The sequence below is a fragment of the Primulina eburnea genome, chromosome 11, assembly GCF_022965805.1.
Source record: "Primulina eburnea isolate SZY01 chromosome 11, ASM2296580v1, whole genome shotgun sequence".
In the NCBI taxonomy this organism is placed as follows: domain Eukaryota; kingdom Viridiplantae; phylum Streptophyta; class Magnoliopsida; order Lamiales; family Gesneriaceae; genus Primulina; species Primulina eburnea.
Genome location: NC_133111.1, coordinates 1,800,621 through 1,820,458, shown reverse-complemented (window position 1 = coordinate 1,820,458; position 19,838 = coordinate 1,800,621). Strand labels below are relative to the sequence as shown.

The 19,838-nt window shown below is 38.4% G+C and overlaps 2 protein-coding genes and 1 pseudogene across 7 annotated transcripts; 1 reads left to right on the top strand and 2 right to left on the bottom strand.

Moving 5' to 3' along the window:
- Positions 1-848: 848 nt before the first annotated feature.
- LOC140804864 (actin-like) lies at positions 849-4,020 on the bottom strand (annotated as a pseudogene).
- A 2,492-nt stretch (positions 4,021-6,512) lies between these two features.
- On the top strand, positions 6,513-10,396 carry LOC140804353 (uncharacterized). The gene is made up of 7 exons (XM_073160313.1): positions 6,513-8,374; positions 8,694-8,784; positions 8,877-9,034; positions 9,130-9,184; positions 9,270-9,349; positions 9,427-9,520; positions 9,610-10,396. Exons 1-7 carry the CDS (start codon positions 6,794-6,796, stop codon positions 10,317-10,319), a joined length of 2,769 nt encoding a protein of 922 aa, XP_073016414.1. The 5' UTR covers positions 6,513-6,793; the 3' UTR covers positions 10,320-10,396.
- Positions 10,397-10,410: 14 nt separating this feature from the next.
- Positions 10,411-18,997, bottom strand: LOC140804352 (uncharacterized). 6 transcript variants are annotated; one of them, XM_073160311.1, is made up of 5 exons: positions 18,685-18,997; positions 18,572-18,595; positions 18,283-18,339; positions 15,731-16,995; positions 10,411-10,829 (listed from the first exon to the last, which is right to left on the bottom strand). In XM_073160311.1, the coding sequence occupies exons 4-5, from the start codon at positions 16,992-16,994 to the stop codon at positions 10,759-10,761; spliced, it is 1,335 nt and encodes a 444-aa protein (XP_073016412.1). In that variant the 5' UTR covers position 16,995; positions 18,283-18,339; positions 18,572-18,595; positions 18,685-18,997; the 3' UTR covers positions 10,411-10,758. The 6 variants fall into 6 exon arrangements, 2 of the variants coding, with proteins under 2 accessions (XP_073016412.1, XP_073016413.1); XM_073160312.1 differs by lacking the exon at positions 18,572-18,595; XR_012112165.1 differs by lacking the exons at positions 10,411-10,829; positions 15,731-16,995 and adding an exon at positions 17,021-17,696.
- Between the last annotated feature and the right edge of the window lie 841 nt (positions 18,998-19,838).

Here is a 19,838-nt window from a genome sequence, read left to right as displayed (position 1 = left end):
TGCTTTGAAATTTAAACAGGAGAGTTGGAACCAGCAAGTAAAAAAGTAGCCAGTCAAAACGACAATTCTAACGTCTCATATCGGGAAAAATGAATTGAAATAAAACAACTTCCGCACCAAATAATTCAAAAAATTATAACCCGTATAAGAATAGTTAGTCTAACCTTTACCGAGAGTATTTCTTCTCGTATCTAAAATTGATAAAGCATTGATATCATATGTTGATGATCTAAATAAAAAAAAAATTAAAGAAGAAGAAATTCTTCAGATATAACATAAACACATCCGTATGAGACCGTAGACTTGTGACCCGTATAAGAGTGTCAACCATAGGCTACATCCAAAAACGCAATCTATTCTATCCCATTAGTCTACTTCAATTGTTAATCATCGCCAAATTGTGCACCTTATTTGGTACATAAACAAAGGAGCATCACACATGAAAAACCGAGACAGTCCTCATCTGGAAGCATATTAATCTTCACCATTCCCACCAAGAAACAATTATCCAAAGCATAATTCCAATTCCAACGATTCAAATGCACCATTCTTTATCGTGATCGCTACTTTTGTATTCATGGAAACAAAAATCCATTAACCAAACCGTAGTATCTAAAGCTGGAGTCACATGTTTCACCATTTCACGAATTCACAAGTTCAAACGCTAATTTTATTTATTATTGTGTGTGTCGATACGTGAAGTTGATCAAACTACTATTCATCAATTGTAACTCAAGTGTCAAAGAATCCTAATTTCACACTGTTCTCTCAATATAATGATTGAATAAATGCAGACACCCTTGGCAGCATACATGTACGTACTAAGAAGTATCAGTATCTTAATAAAGTTACAAAAAACATATATAATTCTCTATTGCTTAATAATATTCCAAGTCCATCCAAAAATTCAAGATAAAAACATAGACCACAACACCGATATACTCCTGAACCCATTACAAAGACAATAAAACCAACACAATGAATTTGGAAATTAAAAGCTGAAATAAAGTACGCTGAAAACACAGATGCTTGCTTCCGATCAGAAGCATTTCCTATGCACAATCGATGGACCTGATTCATCATACTCTGCCTTTGCTATCCACATCTGCACCCAAGCAAAATGAAAATAAAGCCTTTATTAACGAAAAGGTACAATAAAAAGTCAGATGGAACGATGATATTGATCAAGTTTAGACATACTTGTTGGAAGGTGCTGAGGGAAGCTAAGATGGATCCACCTATCCAGACACTGTACTTCCTTTCAGGCGGGGCCACCACTTTGATCTTCATGCTACTGGGTGCCAGTGCGGTAATTTCCTTGCTCATTCTGTCAGCAATACCGGGAAACATGGTAGACCCACCACTCAGAACAACATTTCCATAAAGATCCTTCCTGATATCAACATCACATTTCATTATGGAATTGTATGTGGTCTCGTGGATACCAGCAGCTTCCATTCCAATCATGGAAGGTTGGAAAAGGACTTCAGGGCATCGGAAGCGCTCGTTTCCGATAGTGATCACTTGACCATCAGGTAGCTCGAAGTTCTTTTCGATGGATGAGCTTGTCTTTGCTGTTTCCATTTCTTGCTCGAAATCAAGAGCGATGAATGTCAGCTTCTCTTTCATGTCCCTGACAATTTCCTTCTCAGCAGAGGTAGTGAAACTGTAGCCACGTTCAGTGAGGATTTTGGCCAACTGTTCGGTGAGGTCACGACCAGCAAGATCAAGTCGAAGAATAGCATGGGGCAGGGCATAACCTTCGTAAATGGGGACTGTGTGACTGACACCATCCCCAGAATCCATAACAATACCTGCACAAAAGCTAGTGATTACTAAAAAGACATAGTACAAGTAGATGATTTTGTACCAGGATGTCTTTAGTAATGTATTTAGAGACTTAAAGGTGATTTAATGTTGGCACACACCAAAAAATCCTAGCAAAGAAACATGGATATAAGAAAAAAATGTTTTATAAAGCTTCTGTCTCATGGGAAACATTGCACGATTTTCACTTATACAGCACTCCAACATTCAAGCAGCAAGTAAAAAAACGAAAAAATGATAAACAGTGCTTAGGAAACAAGTGACTGGTTTGATTTACTGATAATGCATACTCGCTGTTGTTCCAATGTACCACAATATTCATCATTGTTTTGCTAATTTTTCTTTGAAATGAGTAGAGATTTCTGAACAATTTGCGCATTCAACTCCAAGGAAATGGGAGGTTAAAATTAGTCACCACCTAAAATGTCATAACTTATAACCAAGTAACACTAACAAATTCAAATAACGTAATTTCTGTTCCTCTACTTCCGTTAGATGCAGACAAATCATGAGAATAAAATTGAATCAACTCACCAGTAGTACGTCCACTGGCATAAAGTGACAGAACTGCCTGAATAGCGACATACATGGCAGGGGAGTTGAAGGTTTCAAACATTATCTGAGTCATTTTCTCACGATTAGCTTTGGGTTGAGAGGTGCCTCTGTGAGAAGAATTGGGTGCTCCTCTGGAGCAACACGGAGTTCATTATAGAAAGTATGATGCCATATCTTCTCCATATCATCCCAGTTACTAACGATACCATGCTCAATAGGGTACTTTAAACTTAAAATACCACGCTTGGACTGGGCCTCATCCCCGACATAGGCATCTTTCTGCCCCATGCCAACCATCACCCCTGTGTGCCGAGGGCGACCAATTATGCTAGGGAAGACAGCCCTTGGAGCATCATCTCCAGCAAATCCGGCCTAAATTCACCAGTAATCATGATAAGAAAGGAAGCAATTGGACAAGTTTCTTGCCGATAAAAAGGAGGAATTTCATCCAAATATATGCAGATAAACAGGATCGTAAACACAACTAGAATTATGATTACCTTGACCATCCCTGTGCCATTATCACACACAAGTGGTTGAATGTCTTCAGTATCTGCCATTTACCCGTTCACCTGCAGGGGAAAAAAATTACAGGCATCATCAATACTATAAAGTTTGTTTAAAGTGAAACACAATCTATCACACTTCATTTGTTAACTAGTTTTATGGCATCAAATTTCCTAGTCAAGAAGGTTTCTTTACAGTTTCAGAAGCCCATCAGCAGCTGCATGACCAATCTATAACTTTCAGGACATTATTTACATGTCTTGCTACTCACAAACAGATACAGTTTTATACATCTTATTTAATTGTACGCAAACATAAAAGGCCACTGGTGTCAAGTGCATAAGCAGAACATAAAATACGGTACAAGATATAAAACAAAAACCTACAAACCATATGACCAAATCTAAACAACGTAAAACGCCATTGCTGAACGTAAAAACCATAGCCACCCTGAAGGGCCATTTTCTAAAAGAGATATCATCATAAAGAAAAATAAATTAAAAAAGGACAACTATCATAAAAACAACGCGACAAAGTAATTTGCATTTTTCACCCTTCTTTTCTTGTTTTGTTTTTCATCGACAGGGAAATTTTACCGAGAGAATCCACCAACAATGAAGCAGTTTGTCAGATTCATCGAAATAGGAATATCCGTATGAATTCCTCCATCATAGAGATCGTATCGATCACAATTTCAACAAATAAAACGAACTTCAAAATTCAATCCTGCGGCATTCCACACTTAAACTCGATCTGACTAGAGATCCCATACATTCACAGAAAAAAGCAAAAAAAGGTACATGAAACAAACTTTATCTAGAAAAAGCGGAGGAAATAAAGGAAAGCGAACGATGATCGAGTAAGACTACAACCTACGTACAACAAAAGGAGATCACGAAATCAGAATCAAAAGAGAAGTTGATCACCTTTTTGAGTGCTTAGAAATGGAGGAACGATGAGAAGGATTACCGTGTTTCAATAGCGAGAGAATGTTGCTGCTTCGCTTCCGCCTCACGATTCCAATTCCAAAATGGAAACGAGTGAATGCAAAATGCGGTCGAAATTTACCCGTAAATTCACTAGAGTGCCGCTTTATCTCCGATAGACTCGTGACTTTGTACGAATAATTCCTTATATAGAAGCACCATTTATCCAAAAACGGGCATATTGTTATGGTCCAGGCCCATATCAACGGCCATTAAACTTCTTTTTCTACTACTAAACCATGCACATGTGTTATTATTTTTTTTTAATTTGATCAAATAATACTAAATAATTAGCACGAAATTATTTTGATTTAGAAAAATTGTTCAATTTAAAATAAAAGTTTATTTGATTTTTTCTATTTTAAAAGATAGAGTGACTTGAAAATATTTTAAGTATGGTAAGAAAGGTAATTATGGAATTTAAATATTTTGATATTCTCAAAAGTAGTTATTCTAAGACCCGTCCACTTAATATAATAATAAAATATCATATTAATGATCAGATTTTATATATATATATATATATATATATATATATATATATTAATGATCAGATTTATTTTTCTAAATATTCCTAGTAGATCGCACCTAATCATTTCAAAAATTCATATTTATAGCCCCAAAGTGAAAAATTATGACGATCATATTTGATATTGATTTGCAGTATATAATATTACCCTTGTTTTAATTTTGAGTCGTCTAATGAAACGATATCATATATTTATATATGTGAGACATACCGATTCGATACATAAATATAATTAAAAATTAATATATTTTTTATGAGTTGGATCCGATTGAAAATACATCTCACAAAATTGACTTTTGAGACAATCTCACGGGAGTTTTCACTTTTAGTTTTAAAATCATGACACTACATTGTAATTTGTACACGATAAAGATCCCATAAAAGACACAATTAGAGTTTTCCCTTTTTAAAAAAAAAAATTGAAAAGAAAAATATTATTGAAGAACGTAAAAGGCAATTTTAGCCCCATCCACAACCCAATAGGCGGATTTTAGAGTAGTTAACCGTCCTTCCCAAAAGGCAAAACTAGTAGTTCCACATTCCGGTGGACAACGTATTTTTTATGCCCTTCTACTCTAAGAAAACATCTTTGTTCATCAAACTTTTCTTCCTTTTGGTATGGGCAAATTGGCTCGAGGATGAGTAAGAGTCGAGTTATTGAAAGTTTCAAGGGCTGGAAAAAATAATGATATAACCAATTCCATCTTTTATTTCTTTATTTATTATTATTAATTATTGCCTTTTGACATTCTATCTAGCTAAAAATATCTCATTGAATTTATATCTCATTTCATTCCAACGTAGAAATAGAATAGACTGAAAGGATCAATCAAAGGGATCAATTAGAGATGACAACGAGACATGATGCAGAGCTTGATATCCCTATTTCCGTCGCGAAATTGTGTACCCGCCTCCATCACTGCTTCTTTCGGGTTCATGGAATCACTGAACCCTCCAAGATCAATACACATCTTCATTCTTGTTTCATAAATCCTAATGAGATAACACAAGAGCGAGTTCGAAGAATATATGAACTTATTATTAATCTCCGAACTCGAAATTATCATCATCATTATTATAATCATCATTATTGTCGGAGATGGTTTTGAGAAGGAGAAAATATCCCCACCCATCTACTCTGAACTATTTTAAAGATTCAAAAAAATCTCGAAACCTAAGCCCAAAAATTAGTCACTAAACCCACTGCGTTTGGGGTCTTTTCCTTGAGAACTCAAACATTGCCACTCGTAGGATCATCGAGAGAATCTAAGTTTATTAAATTAATAATATTTTGTAATCTCGCCGAGTGGCCAACCTATCAAATACATTCAGAGGCAACTTAACTTAATTTTTTTTTAAGGAAAATTTTTTCACAATAAGAATAATCCAAGTTGTCTAGTTTTACATCATCATCCAACCTTATAAAATAATCCTCATTAATCCTTTCTAAATTCGATTCCAACGTAAGAACTTTACGAGCTATCCGATGAATAATACTATTGATCGACCTTATCGTATGTTTTAATGAAATAAAATGATTGAATTTCTATTATAACCGATCCACGGGGATCAAGATCCTCATCTTTACGATTTAAATTATTTTTTTGGAAGCAATGGAAGCAACAATATATTATAAAGTGTCATTTATTTATTAACACCAATAATTAGTTAATCAGCATGATGCAAAGTCAAATGGGGTAACATGTTAGGATTCTAATTAAGGTCGTATAAAAATATAAAAACAACTAAAAAAATAAAAACAATCAATATATTATAAAATTAATATGAAGCTTAATCAAAAGGCAAAAACTTGTGTGAGATGATTTTACGGGTCATATTTATGAGACGAGTCTCTTATTTGGGTTATCAATGAAAAATATAATTTTTTATGCTAAGAGTATTACTTTTTAGGCAAAAACTTGTGTGAGACGGTCTCACGGGTCGTATTCGTGAGACGGATCTCTTATTTGGATCATCTATAAAAAATATTACTTTTTTATGCTAGGACGACTCGTGAAACCGTCTCACACAAGTTTTTGCCTACTTTTTATTGTGAATATGAGCAGATATGCAGTATTATTATATAATTATTATTTATATTCTACGTGAGGAGAGGTAAGAGTTGTACGACATTTTGTCGTTCGCTTCTTCTTCTCCATTTCTTCAGACAAATGTAACGGTGTATGCTAAAGTCCCTTCTTTTGCTCCCTTCCTCTTCTCTATTTTCCACTTCTTACTCTCTTGCCAAGAATTCACCAAACGACATCCATTCTTGAACAATTTTCCTGTGATTAAAATGATGGAACAAATCCAAAATAGATGTTTCTTGATTGTTTTCAGATTCTTGATCTGATTACCTTTTGTAAGGAATTTTGAGAAATGTGCTACAATGGATCGAAGAACATTAACCATGAATTGGGATGGTCTTCGAGAAGACGACGACGACGACCGTTTCTTCGAGTCTTTTGATCAGATATCTTCAGCTGTTCCATTGGATTTGGCTTCTTCAGGATCTGATGATGATGATTTTGATGATAGCCGGATGTCTTTTGTTTCCGCTGTCTCTTCGGCCTCCGCTTCGCTCAAAAGCATCCGCTCGATTGTCTCGATTAGAAATCCTTCATCTTTAATGGATGGTTATGGCTTGTGGATGGCTGAACCAGGAGATATCAATGAGAGGCGCAAGCGCCTTTTACAAGGGATGGGGTTGTCAAGTAAGAAAGAGGTCGTCAGGCTGGCCAGTTCAAAAGTCGTCCAGACAATTTCGACCAAGGACGAGGCAGGGAATGTAAATGTTTCCTCATCAAAGGTGGAGTCTTGTTCCACAGAGGAATTGAAACGAGACGAGCCTTCACATGATATGCCAGTTGTGCTTGTCAGGTCGAGATCAGATGGTGATATAGAAGCATTTTCTGCCAAAACAAAACAGCGAAAAGAAGAGATTATCGGCCCCGAATCAAAACAGCGTCTCACCAGAACATCATCAGGGCAATTGGGGTTAAGTTTAGGTGTGTGTCAATACTCAAATGGTGTTAGAATATCTCCAAGAAGAACGAAAAACAGAACATCAATGCCGCCTAGTGAGCTGATGCAATCTGTGTTATCAGATGGGGCGTTTGGTTCGTTTTTCTTGATAAAGAATTTGGACACTGGAAAGGAGTTTATAGTGAAAGAGTACAATGAAGAGGGAATGTGGAATAAGCTGAGTGATGTTCAGACGGGGAAGCAGCTTACAATGGAGGAGTTTGAGAGGTCTGTTGGATACTCACCGGTCGTGAAGGAGCTGATGCGTCGTGAAAATGGGTCAAGAAGTATTCATGAAAATGGAAATAAAATCATACAAAACTCGTATCTATCTAAGAGTTTCAGAAACAGTAAGAGAAGGGGTGCTGCAATATTGAAAAACATCAAGCTCGGAGTAACAAATTCAATGAGTGGATTAATAGTAGACAAAGAACAAGAGTATTCGACTTCAGCAGTAGACCAGAAAGATCCCCAGCATGCATCATGTCAATGGGTTAAAGCTCGTCAACATGGGAATTCCTATAAAGAATTCACGGCATTGCACATGTCTCAAGTGATTCAAGCCCATTCAGGATCAATATGGACAATCAGATTCAGCTGTGATGCACGTTTCCTAGCAAGTGCAGGAGAAGATAGGGTAATCCATGTGTGGGAAGTGCAGGAATGCGATGTTATGTCCGCAAGATTAGGAGATGATTTGAGTTCATTTGGTGGCACACCTGTTCACCCTATGGCTGGCACTATTTCCGAACGGCCTCCACTTGCAGAGATTATTCCTTCACCATCTGAAAGGAGGAAAAAAGGAAAGATCAATAAGAAAAAGGGCCACAAAATACCCGACTACGTTAACATGCCAGAAACGGTGTTTGCACTTTCAGAAAAACCAGTATGCACGTTTCAAGGTCACCAAGATGATGTATTGGATCTCTCATGGTCGAAATCTCAGGTCAGTTCATCTACAGTAGTTAATATCAAAAAAATGGAAAAAGAACACATCAGATAGACTAAAACCAGGAAATATCTTAAGACATTTGTTCATCACGAGGCCGAAAAAATATAATATAGTTCCTCCAGAAAGAAGAGATTTATTTGCTTAGTTTTTGAAGCCTGTCCGAATTTCGTGTATAATTACTCGAAGCTTTGTGAAATTTTGCACAAACGAATCGGGTAAACCCATGAGGACGTTAATCTTTCGGTCAGCGTATTTAAGAATGTTATTGATGTTTTTCAAAGTCAATTACTCCGAATCTGATAATTCTATGCAGCTACTGCTTTCATCTTCAATGGACAAGACAGTTAGGATGTGGGGCTTGGAATCTAATACCTGTTTAAAGATGTTTGCACACAATGACTATGGTGAGATGCAATATTATAGAGCATTCATTAATCAACAATCAAATTATTTACATGGATCACAATTTGGTTATAATGAGAATATGGTGTGGCAGTAACCTGCATACAGTTCAATCCAGTTAACGACGATTACTTCATCAGTGGTTCGCTTGATGCAAAGGTTCGAATTTGGAGCATACCAGACCGTCAAGTTGTCGACTGGACAGATCTTAATGAAATGGTTACTGCTGCTTGCTACACTCCTGATGGCCAGGTACTCACAAAGAACTAACATTACATGTATGGTTTTTCCTTCATTCAACAAAAGTACAAATAATGCACTGAAATTAATTCCGTCCATGTTTGAAGGGTGCTATCATCGGTACTCACAAAGGTAGCTATCGAACATATAGTATTGATGCAGGTAAGAATAGCTGTCGAACCGAAATGTTTGTAGTCATGATTATCCACAAATTCAGATCTTATGTTTGATGTGTTTCTTAACATAGATTGCAAATTGGAACAAAAAGATCAGATTGAAATCAAGAAGAAAAAAAAGGTTCAAGCGAAGAAAATTACAGGTTTTCAGGTGGGCATATATAACCTACAGCTCCATCCCCACGTAGAAATTGCCAATGAGTGACTAATTTTTTTTTTCCTCCACAGTTCTCTCCTTCGAACCCGTCTGAAGTGCTCATTACTACAGCTGATTCTAGAATTCGAATCTTGAATGGGTTAGTGCTTATTCAAAAACTTAGAGGTATGGTTTACAAATATCCATTTGAAACATGAGGAAGAATGTAATCGTAAATTGTAACACAAAAGCAAAAATTCTCATCTACAACACAGGATTTCGAAATACCAGCAGCCAGATATCAGCTTCTTTCAGTCCAGATGGAAAACACATCATCAGCGCCAGTGAAGACTCTCAGGTCTATATCTGGAAGCTCGAAGAATCCAAGAATCCAGGGGGTGGGAAAGGAAGAACTGGAGTAACAATCTTTGCTCACGAGCACTTCAATTGTAAAGATGTATCGGTCGCGATTCCATGGCCTGGTGTCGCAAAAAACGAGCCACCAATCGTGGAAATACACTCGAAAAGGCACTCGAAACGGTCCAATGCTACACCACCACAATCCCTCAACAATTCTCCTACCAAAGAAGACAACAGATTGGCTGGTGGAAGTAGTAGGAGGCATTTGCCACCTCTTCCCAAGAAAACCAACATACTGGAGAGAATAACAAGTTCTGCTGAAGACGATTTCGCCAACTCTTCTCGCATTGATCCAGGCATCGGTGTCAGCGAGTCATTTGGTTCATCCTCTCAATCTCTTAGCTATGATGACCCGTCATGCATCTCTGCTTCAGGAAGTTCTCCGTCCCAGTCTTGGTCGTCTTCTTGGAATTTGTTCGACGGGGGCAGCAGCCAAACTGTTCAAGCAACAGCATGGGGAATGGTGGTTGTAACAGCAAGCTTGGGAGGTGAGCTACGAGTTTATCAGAATTTTGGACTCCCTGTTAAAGTTAGTCGTCAGGCAAATCTTTTTAGAGACTACTAGCTGCAGTTAGTTAGGTTGAGCTGATTTTTTTGTACTCTCAACAGCGAATTCCGTGCAGAATACATATTTTTTCAAGTTGATTTGTGGGGGCCCGTGCTCCTGATTAATATTTAATTATCAAACAGCAGGATTTATTAATGTAAACAGCGAAAGCGATTAAAAATTTTCCATTTTGGGCCTACAGAAATTTCGGCATGACCTATTCGTAAATAGGACATCCCAAAATTATCAAAACATCACAAACAACATTTATAAACTCGAAATAAAGTCACAACATCAATCCACAAACCTATAGCCGCACTGGCCAGGACTAAACACATGCAGAGCCGGCAAGGCTCGATCACACAACTATCAATTCAAAACATCGTAAAGGTAATAGTACAGCTACACGAGGCATCTCCCCGGTAAATGTATGATACATATATATATCTGGGAACTCTCAACCCTGACTCGACGACTGGGCACCTCTACCTGACGCTCCCCCAGACGCGTCAAATCCTCCTGGATAACCTGCTATGGCATCAAAAACAACCACAGCATAAAAAGAAACGAGGGGTCAGGCCCCAGTACGACGAACCAGTAAAATTATGACAATTATAACTGACGTGAAATAAAATCAAGTAACATGTCATAATATGCAATGCAATGCGTGTCGGTAACAATGAAATAACGGATACCAAAACGGAGTCCAATAAAACGCATCAGCAACAGAAACAGTGGCCACCCGTGCCAGGACTGCAGCAACGTAATAGCATGCCGCCGCTCATCCATGCACGTAGCATCGAGGGTCCGGTAGCGACCCGGTCAGTCCTCGAGCAGTCATCAGGAGAGTGCTAATCCTATCACTCGTTCCATCGATAAGATGTCAGGAGTGATCTATCCTATCACTCGCATCCAAAGATGACGCAACATCTCAACAGATCAACAATGATAGCAATCAACGGAGTCAAGGCTCGAAATGCTATGTATCAACTCAAATAAATGCATGAGTGCAATCACGTATTCACAGAGGCACATAAAGCACGCAACAACTCATTACAATATACTTAACGTCATTCCACATCGCTATAGACGTCATAAGAAAACGGTTCATACGTACCTCAACTGGACTTTAATTACCACAAAATATCTTAAATATTTCCTGAAAACTCCAATCCTGTGGCAAATAATACATTTCATATCAAGTCCCATTTATTTTTCCAATATTCACTAATTTAGCCTAAAATTCCAAAAATTCTTAACTTAGGCTTAATATTTCTAAAATGAATATGCGACAATTCTATAACATTTAAACACCTAATTATTGAACACTAAAATTCGAAAACCCAATTACATAAATCTGAATTTTCGAAATTATGCCCAATTAAATCCTGAAATTTCGTTAATACCTCCAATGAGCTCCAATATAGCACCTACAATCAATAATACAACATATATTAATTATTGGAACTCAATTGAATTAAAATCCCCAAAATTCGAAACCCTAAATCCATAATTATACCTCTGAAATTTCGAAAAAGGCTTAAAGCTTCGAATTTAAGCTTCAAACAACCTAACCCGAGCTTCCTTCCAGCTTTTCCGGCGAAAAACAGGCGGCGGTCTTTGACGGGATTTTCGGGGCTCGCGATTTTCTTAGCAAAATGGATATCACTGGATAGCTCTTGACGAGAGGATTTCGAATATGTATTTACTTAAATGTTTCGGCGACCGGAGCGGCTAGAATCGACGGTCAAAGTTTCGAAATTCTAAAACAAAGAAAGATGGAGCTTTCGGTGCTGGAGAGGAAAAACGGGGAGAGAGAAAACAACTTTCACGTTTATCCTTTTTCTTTTCATTTCATTTCATTTTTTTTTTAATAATTACTAAATGGGCTGGGCTTTGGCTAACGGGTTGGGCTCTCACATTCTCCCCTACTAATAGAAGATTTCGTCCTCGAAATCTAACATACACAATTTTTATACAAAAGTGGTTTACAAACATTTACCACTGATAGTACATAGGGAAATCAGAATACATGGAATAATTTATTACATTTTCAAACAAGTGAGGCCAATCCTGACGCATCTTTGCCTCTAATTCCCATGTAGCTTCTTCTCTCCCATGTCTACTCCATTGCACCATGACCAATGGAATCGTCTTATTCCTGAGTTGCTTTTCTTTATGATCAAGAATTTGCACTGGATGCTCAACATAGCTAAGGGAACTATCTAACTCCACCTCATCAGTCCTCAAGACATGAGAAGGATCCGGCTCGTACTTTCGCAGCATAGATACATGAAACACATCATGTATCGCAGATAAACTCTGCGGCAAGTCCAAACGATAAGCCAACGTGCCAATCCTCTCAACAATCGCATATGGACCAATATAACGCGGAGCTAGCTTCCCTTTGTGCCCAAATCTCATAGTACCACGAAACGGTGATACTTTCAAGAAAACCTGATCGCCAACCTGAAATTCTAAAGGCCTACGCCTTTTATTAGCATAGCTGGCTTGACGATCCTGCGCTGCTTTCATTCTTTTCCTGATCATTTCAACCTTCTCTTTCAATTCTTGTATAAATTCTGGTATTGCCATCTGTTTTTCTCCTACATCTTCCCAGCATATCGGAGATCTACATTTTCTACCATATAAGGCTTCAAATGGTGCCATTCCGATGGTTGCTTGGAAGCTGTTATTGTAAGAGAATTCCACAAGTGACAATGATTCCTGCCAACCACCACTAAAATCCATCACGACTGCTCGCAACATATCCTCGAGTGTCTGAATGGTCCTCTCTGACTGACCATCTGTCTGTGGGTGATATGCAGTACTCATCGCCAACTTTGAACCCAATGCTGATTGCAAACTACCCCAAAACTTTGAGGCAAACCTGGGATCACGATCTGATACTATGGTTACAGGCACACCATGCAATCTCACTACATGATCGATGTACATTTTTGCCATTTTCGTATAAGTATAAGTACGATCATAAGGAATAAAATGGGCTGATTTAGATAATCTATCAACAATCACCCAAATCGCATCACAACCACGATTAGAACGAGGTAGGTGCGTCACAAAATCCATAGCAATGTGCTCCCAATTCCACTGTGGCACTTCAAGACTATGTAACATACCACCAGGTCTCATTCTCTCAGCTTTAACCTGTTGGCACGTCAAACATCTAGCCACAAAGTCAGAAATCTCTTTCTTCATACCTTCCCACCAATAATGAGATTTCAAGGTATGATACATCTTTCTGATTCCAGGATGAACACTGTGCCGACTACAATGAGCTTCACGAAGTATAGATTCTTTCAAATCTATCAAATTCGGAACCACAAGTCTACCATTATAGCGCAGACATCCATCTGAAGCAACACTGAACTTGTCTGATTGACCTGTCTGAGTCAATTCTTTCAATCTATGAACATGCGGATCAGTTCTCTGTGCTGCTTTGATTTTAGAAATAATCTGTGGCTCAACTTGAATAGATGAAACTATAAAGTAATCGCCCTTAGACTGATAAGTCCATCCTGAAGTTCCCAAATGCTCATGAACTTTTGAAATAGTCAAAGATGTCAACATTTTAGGTTGAACCTTTCTGCTCAAAGCATCTGCAACTTGATTCATTCGCCCTGGCTGGTACTGAATTTCACAATCAAAGTCCTTAAGCAATTCCAACCATCGACGCTGTCTCATATTCAAGTCAGACTGTGTGAAAAGATACTTCAGACTCTTGTGATCAGAATAAATCACAAATTGTTCTCCGTACAGATAATGACGCCATATCTTCAATGCAAACACAATGGCAGCTAACTCCAAATCATGAACTGGATATCGAGTCTCATGTGGCTTCAATTGACGAGAAGCATATGCAATCACTCGCCCATTTTGCATCAAAACACAACCCAGTCCATTTAGAGAAGCATCTGTACAGACAACAAATCCACCTGAGCCTGAAGGCAAAGCTAGCACTGGAGATGTGGTCAACTTTTCTTTCAAAGTCCGAAAACTAGACTCACATTCTGCAGTCCACACAAAACGTCGATCTTTCTGCGTCAACTGGGTCATAGGCCTAGCTATTCGAGAAAATCCTTCAATGAAACGCCTATAGTACCCAGCTAACCCCAAAAAGCTTCGAATCTCAGACACATTGGTTGGTTTAGGCCAATTGATAACAGCTTCAACCTTACTAGGGTCAACAGATACTCCTTGTGCAGAGATAACATGGCCCAAAAATAAAACTCTGTCCAACCAGAACTCACACTTAGAAAACTTGGCATACAACTGCGCTTCTCTGAGTGTTTGGAGAACTAGTGTCAAATGTTTTTCGTGCTCTTTCTTTGACTTGGAATAAATCAAGATGTCATCAATAAAAACGATAACGAATTTATCTATGAATTCCCGGAATACACGATTCATTAAATCCATAAACACCGCTGGAGCATTAGTCAAACCAAACGGCACGACTAGGAATTCATAGTGTCCATAACGTGTCCGAAACGCTGTCTTAGGAACATCTTCCTCTCGGACTCTAAGCTGATGATAGCCGGAACGAAGATCAATCTTGGAATATACAGAAGTACCCTGCAACTGATCAAACAAGTCGTCAATACGCGGCAGAGGATACTTATTCTTCACAGTAGCCCGGTTCAACTGCCGATAATCGACGCACATTCTCATCGTTCCGTCTTTCTTCTTTACGAACAATACTGGAGCTCCCCAAGGCGACATACTTGGTCTGATATAGCCTTTCTCCAGTAAATCCTGAAGCTGTTCTTTGAGTTCTTTCAACTCTGTCGGAGCTAAACGATATGGTGCTCTAGATATAGGATTTGTTCCTGGCATCAATTCAATGCTAAGATCTATTTCCCTTTGAGGCGGAAAACCCGGAATCTCATCAGGAAATACATCAGGAAAATCCTTGACAACAGGAATGTCTGAAGCTTTCAATCGTTCTTCCCGTGTTGCATCAAGAGCATAGATAAAAAATCCTTCGTTGCCGATTGACAACAACCTGAACATTTCCATTGCAGATACTAATGGAATTCGAGACTGTGAATCATAACCATAAAAATTCCATTTGCTGCCATAATACGGTCTAAATCTGACAATTCCATGGAAACAGTCCACAGTAGCTCGGTAATTCGTCAATATATCCATACCAAGGATACAATCGAAATCAGACATAGCTAACTTGATTAGATTAGTTATCATAATATTATCCTCAAATCTAATCACACAATTTATGACTATCTCGCGAGACATCAAGTATACACCGGCAGGAGTAGCCACAGACACAGTATCCAACAACGGAATAGTAGCAATCTCATGCTCATCAACAAATGCAGCAGATAAAAATGAATGAGATGCTCCAGTGTCTATCAATATACGCGCAGGATAATCGAAAACATAACAAATACCTGCAATCACTCCGCCTGGTGCATCCTGAGCCTGGTCCTGAGTCAACGCATGTACTCGAGCCTGCTGCGGCACTGGAAATTGCTGCTGAGGAGGACCTCGAGGTGGTGGATAGCCAGACTGCTGAAATGACTGTGCAGGAGCATATGGCTGGAAAGCTGGTCCTCGGGGAACTTGTCCAGACTGTTGTGGCTGAAATTGTTGTCTTTGTGCATTAGGACATACTCTGGCGAAATGTCCAACTTGACCACATATATAGCAAGACCCCTGGACTCCTATACACTGTGAACTAAAATGTCTTCCACCACAGCGGTCACAATACACAGCATTCGAAGACCCAACAACACTGCTCCCTCTAGTACTGCCTGAACTGGAGGAGCTGGACTGAGATCTCTTCTTAAATTGTTTACCTCTTGCTCTGAATCGTTGTTGCTTCGGTTGCTGGGATGACTGTTGAGGCTGATAAGGAGATAAACCCGCTGGCATCGGCATATGACTTACAGATCCTTGAGAAGTAGATGCTGGAACTGGAACTGGAGCTGGCCGTGATTCTCCTCTGAGCAAACTAGCCTCTATCTTCTTCGCCATTTCTACAGCTTGAACATATGTATTAGGCGATCCAGTCATCACCAAAGTATGAATAGTCCCTTGTAGCCCATGCAGGAAACGAGAAAGTTTGGACTGGTCATTTCTTGCAACGTGCGGCACATATGGCAATAGAGCAGAAAATTGAGAAGCATATTCAACAACCGTTTTATTTCCCTGCACCAATTGGTTGAACTCTTCTTCCTTGCCATAATAATAAGAAGGAGGTGCATATTCTTGGGTAAATTGAGTACGGAATACTTCCCAAGTAATGGTTTGTCCAGATGCTTTCAGTGCTTCCTCTGCAGCTTCCCACCAGAGTTGTGCTCGATCTTTTAACTGATAGATTGCCAGCTTCAGTCTGACACTTTCGGTATATTCGAGCAAATTAAATAGATGGTTTATGCTTTTCAACCACCCGGATGCTTTTTCGCCATTTTCAGTGCCGAAGAATTTGGGAGGACGTAATTCTTGAAATTGAGAAATTATTAATTGCATCCCACCCACTTTCTGAGTCAATTGCTCGACTTCTTGATTCACTTCTTCCTCTACGTTTCTAGCAACCTGGGCTGCAGGACGACCACGTCTACCCCTGACAATATCTTCAAGTCCTCGAACATTCTGGGCTTCAGACTCCTGGACAACTTCTTTTCCCTTTTTGCCTCTTCCTCCAGGTGCCATTCTATACGACACAAGGATTTAAGATCAAGGCAAAATAACTTAATAAGCACAAAATAACCAAAGGAAAGCTGAAACTTAGTCTCGTAGCTAGTTATTAAACTAAGTCAAAACCTAATCAACAGTGCTAAATCAGGCTAATTCAAATAAATCACCGCACATAGTTCAAACAAGAGCAAATAGTCAAACACATACGCAATCATTTTATTTGTGTCTAGACTCAAGTGCCCTAGACTCTAATTCGAGCATATCCCAGTTACGCTCTGATACCAACTGTGGGGGCCCGTGCTCCTGATTAATATTTAATTATCAAACAGCAGGATTTATTAATGTAAACAGCGAAAGCGATTAAAAATTTTCCATTTTGGGCCTACAGAAATTTCGGCATGACCTATTCGTAAATAGGACATCCCAAAATTATCAAAACATCACAAACAACATTTATAAACTCGAAATAAAGTCACAACATCAATCCACAAACCTATAGCCGCACTGGCCAGGACTAAACACATGCAGAGCCGGCAAGGCTCGATCACACAACTATCAATTCAAAACATCGTAAAGGTAATAGTACAGCTACACGAGGCATCTCCCCGGTAAATGTATGATACATATATATATCTGGGAACTCTCAACCCTGACTCGACGACTGGGCACCTCTACCTGACGCTCCCCCAGACGCGTCAAATCCTCCTGGATAACCTGCTATGGCATCAAAAACAACCACAGCATAAAAAGAAACGAGGGGTCAGGCCCCAGTACGACGAACCAGTAAAATTATGACAATTATAACTGACGTGAAATAAAATCAAGTAACATGTCATAATATGCAATGCAATGCGTGTCGGTAACAATGAAATAACGGATACCAAAACGGAGTCCAATAAAACGCATCAGCAACAGAAACAGTGGCCACCCGTGCCAGGACTGCAGCAACGTAATAGCATGCCGCCGCTCATCCATGCACGTAGCATCGAGGGTCCGGTAGCGACCCGGTCAGTCCTCGAGCAGTCATCAGGAGAGTGCTAATCCTATCACTCGTTCCATCGATAAGATGTCAGGAGTGATCTATCCTATCACTCGCATCCAAAGATGACGCAACATCTCAACAGATCAACAATGATAGCAATCAACGGAGTCAAGGCTCGAAATGCTATGTATCAACTCAAATAAATGCATGAGTGCAATCACGTATTCACAGAGGCACATAAAGCACGCAACAACTCATTACAATATACTTAACGTCATTCCACATCGCTATAGACGTCATAAGAAAACGGTTCATACGTACCTCAACTGGACTTTAATTACCACAAAATATCTTAAATATTTCCTGAAAACTCCAATCCTGTGGCAAATAATACATTTCATATCAAGTCCCATTTATTTTTCCAATATTCACTAATTTAGCCTAAAATTCCAAAAATTCTTAACTTAGGCTTAATATTTCTAAAATGAATATGCGACAATTCTATAACATTTAAACACCTAATTATTGAACACTAAAATTCGAAAACCCAATTACATAAATCTGAATTTTCGAAATTATGCCCAATTAAATCCTGAAATTTCGTTAATACCTCCAATGAGCTCCAATATAGCACCTACAATCAATAATACAACATATATTAATTATTGGAACTCAATTGAATTAAAATCCCCAAAATTCGAAACCCTAAATCCATAATTATACCTCTGAAATTTCGAAAAAGGCTTAAAGCTTCGAATTTAAGCTTCAAACAACCTAACCCGAGCTTCCTTCCAGCTTTTCCGGCGAAAAACAGGCGGCGGTCTTTGACGGGATTTTCGGGGCTCGCGATTTTCTTAGCAAAATGGATATCACTGGATAGCTCTTGACGAGAGGATTTCGAATATGTATTTACTTAAATGTTTCGGCGACCGGAGCGGCTAGAATCGACGGTCAAAGTTTCGAAATTCTAAAACAAAGAAAGATGGAGCTTTCGGTGCTGGAGAGGAAAAACGGGGAGAGAGAAAACAACTTTCACGTTTATCCTTTTTCTTTTCATTTCATTTCATTTTTTTTTAATAATTACTAAATGGGCTGGGCTTTGGCTAACGGGTTGGGCTCTCACATGATTTAAGCTCAAGAAACCATGTTTTCTTCCCTCTGCCGATAAATCGTCTAATTTCTCCATGCCTGCATGTCACATGTTCCAAATCTATTAGAAAAGTATAATAATATATCATGCTGCAAAAACTTACGATACTCCGGAATAACGAGAGTTACTGCGTAAACGTAAAACAATGATCAGATATAAATAATTTCAATAAATGGATTTTTGAGAAAATTTGCACCAAGAAACTGTGCACCTCGTTCGGAGATTTGAACGTTATCTGTGAACAAATCGGGCGAAGTTTGGCCCATAAATTATGGGCTCACAACTGACATTTCAAAACAAATTGTATGTGTAATAATATTTTTTTAACGGGCTAACTTTAGTGTTAGGTCCAAAGGCAATTCGCATTTAGTTATCTGTGAAAATTCGCATTTAGTTATATTCAAAGACAATTAATAATTTTAATTATTTCTACATTAAAAATTTAAATATAAAATATGAAAGATATAAATGGTAAATAATCAAATACGAATATTAAAATAACCAAGGTAGTTATTCTAAGAAGTCCGTTCATTATTATATAGTATATATATTCTTTGTTCAAAACAATAATAAAAAAATTAGTATATCCTTTTATACTCAAATAGTTATTCTGAGTGGTGCTGCCACATACCGTTGTATTCCTATTTATAAATTGTTATTGTTCTTTCTTTTGATCTTCGATGCACGTCGAATAGTATGAGTTGAGGTAAGAAAATTCTTTTTTTTT

What these genes read in the sequence shown, in the direction of transcription:
- LOC140804353 (XM_073160313.1), top strand. Translation starts at nt 6,794, where the DNA reads ATGGATCGAAGAACATTAACCATGAATTGGGATGGTCTTCGAGAAGAC. An exon ending in GTTTGCACACAATGACTATG is followed by an intron (nt 8,785 to 8,876) that starts GTGAGATGCAAT and finishes ATGGTGTGGCAG; the next exon opens with TAACCTGCATACAGTTCAAT. An exon ending in AGAAAATTACAGGTTTTCAG is followed by an intron (nt 9,350 to 9,426) that starts GTGGGCATATAT and finishes TTTCCTCCACAG; the next exon opens with TTCTCTCCTTCGAACCCGTC.
- LOC140804352 (XM_073160311.1), bottom strand. Translation starts at nt 16,994, where the DNA reads ATGGCACCTGGAGGAAGAGGCAAAAAGGGAAAAGAAGTTGTCCAGGAG. An exon ending in ACCAGGCGGAGTGATTGCAG is followed by an intron (nt 10,830 to 15,730) that starts GTATTTGTTATG and finishes ATGCCATAGCAG; the next exon opens with GTTATCCAGGAGGATTTGAC.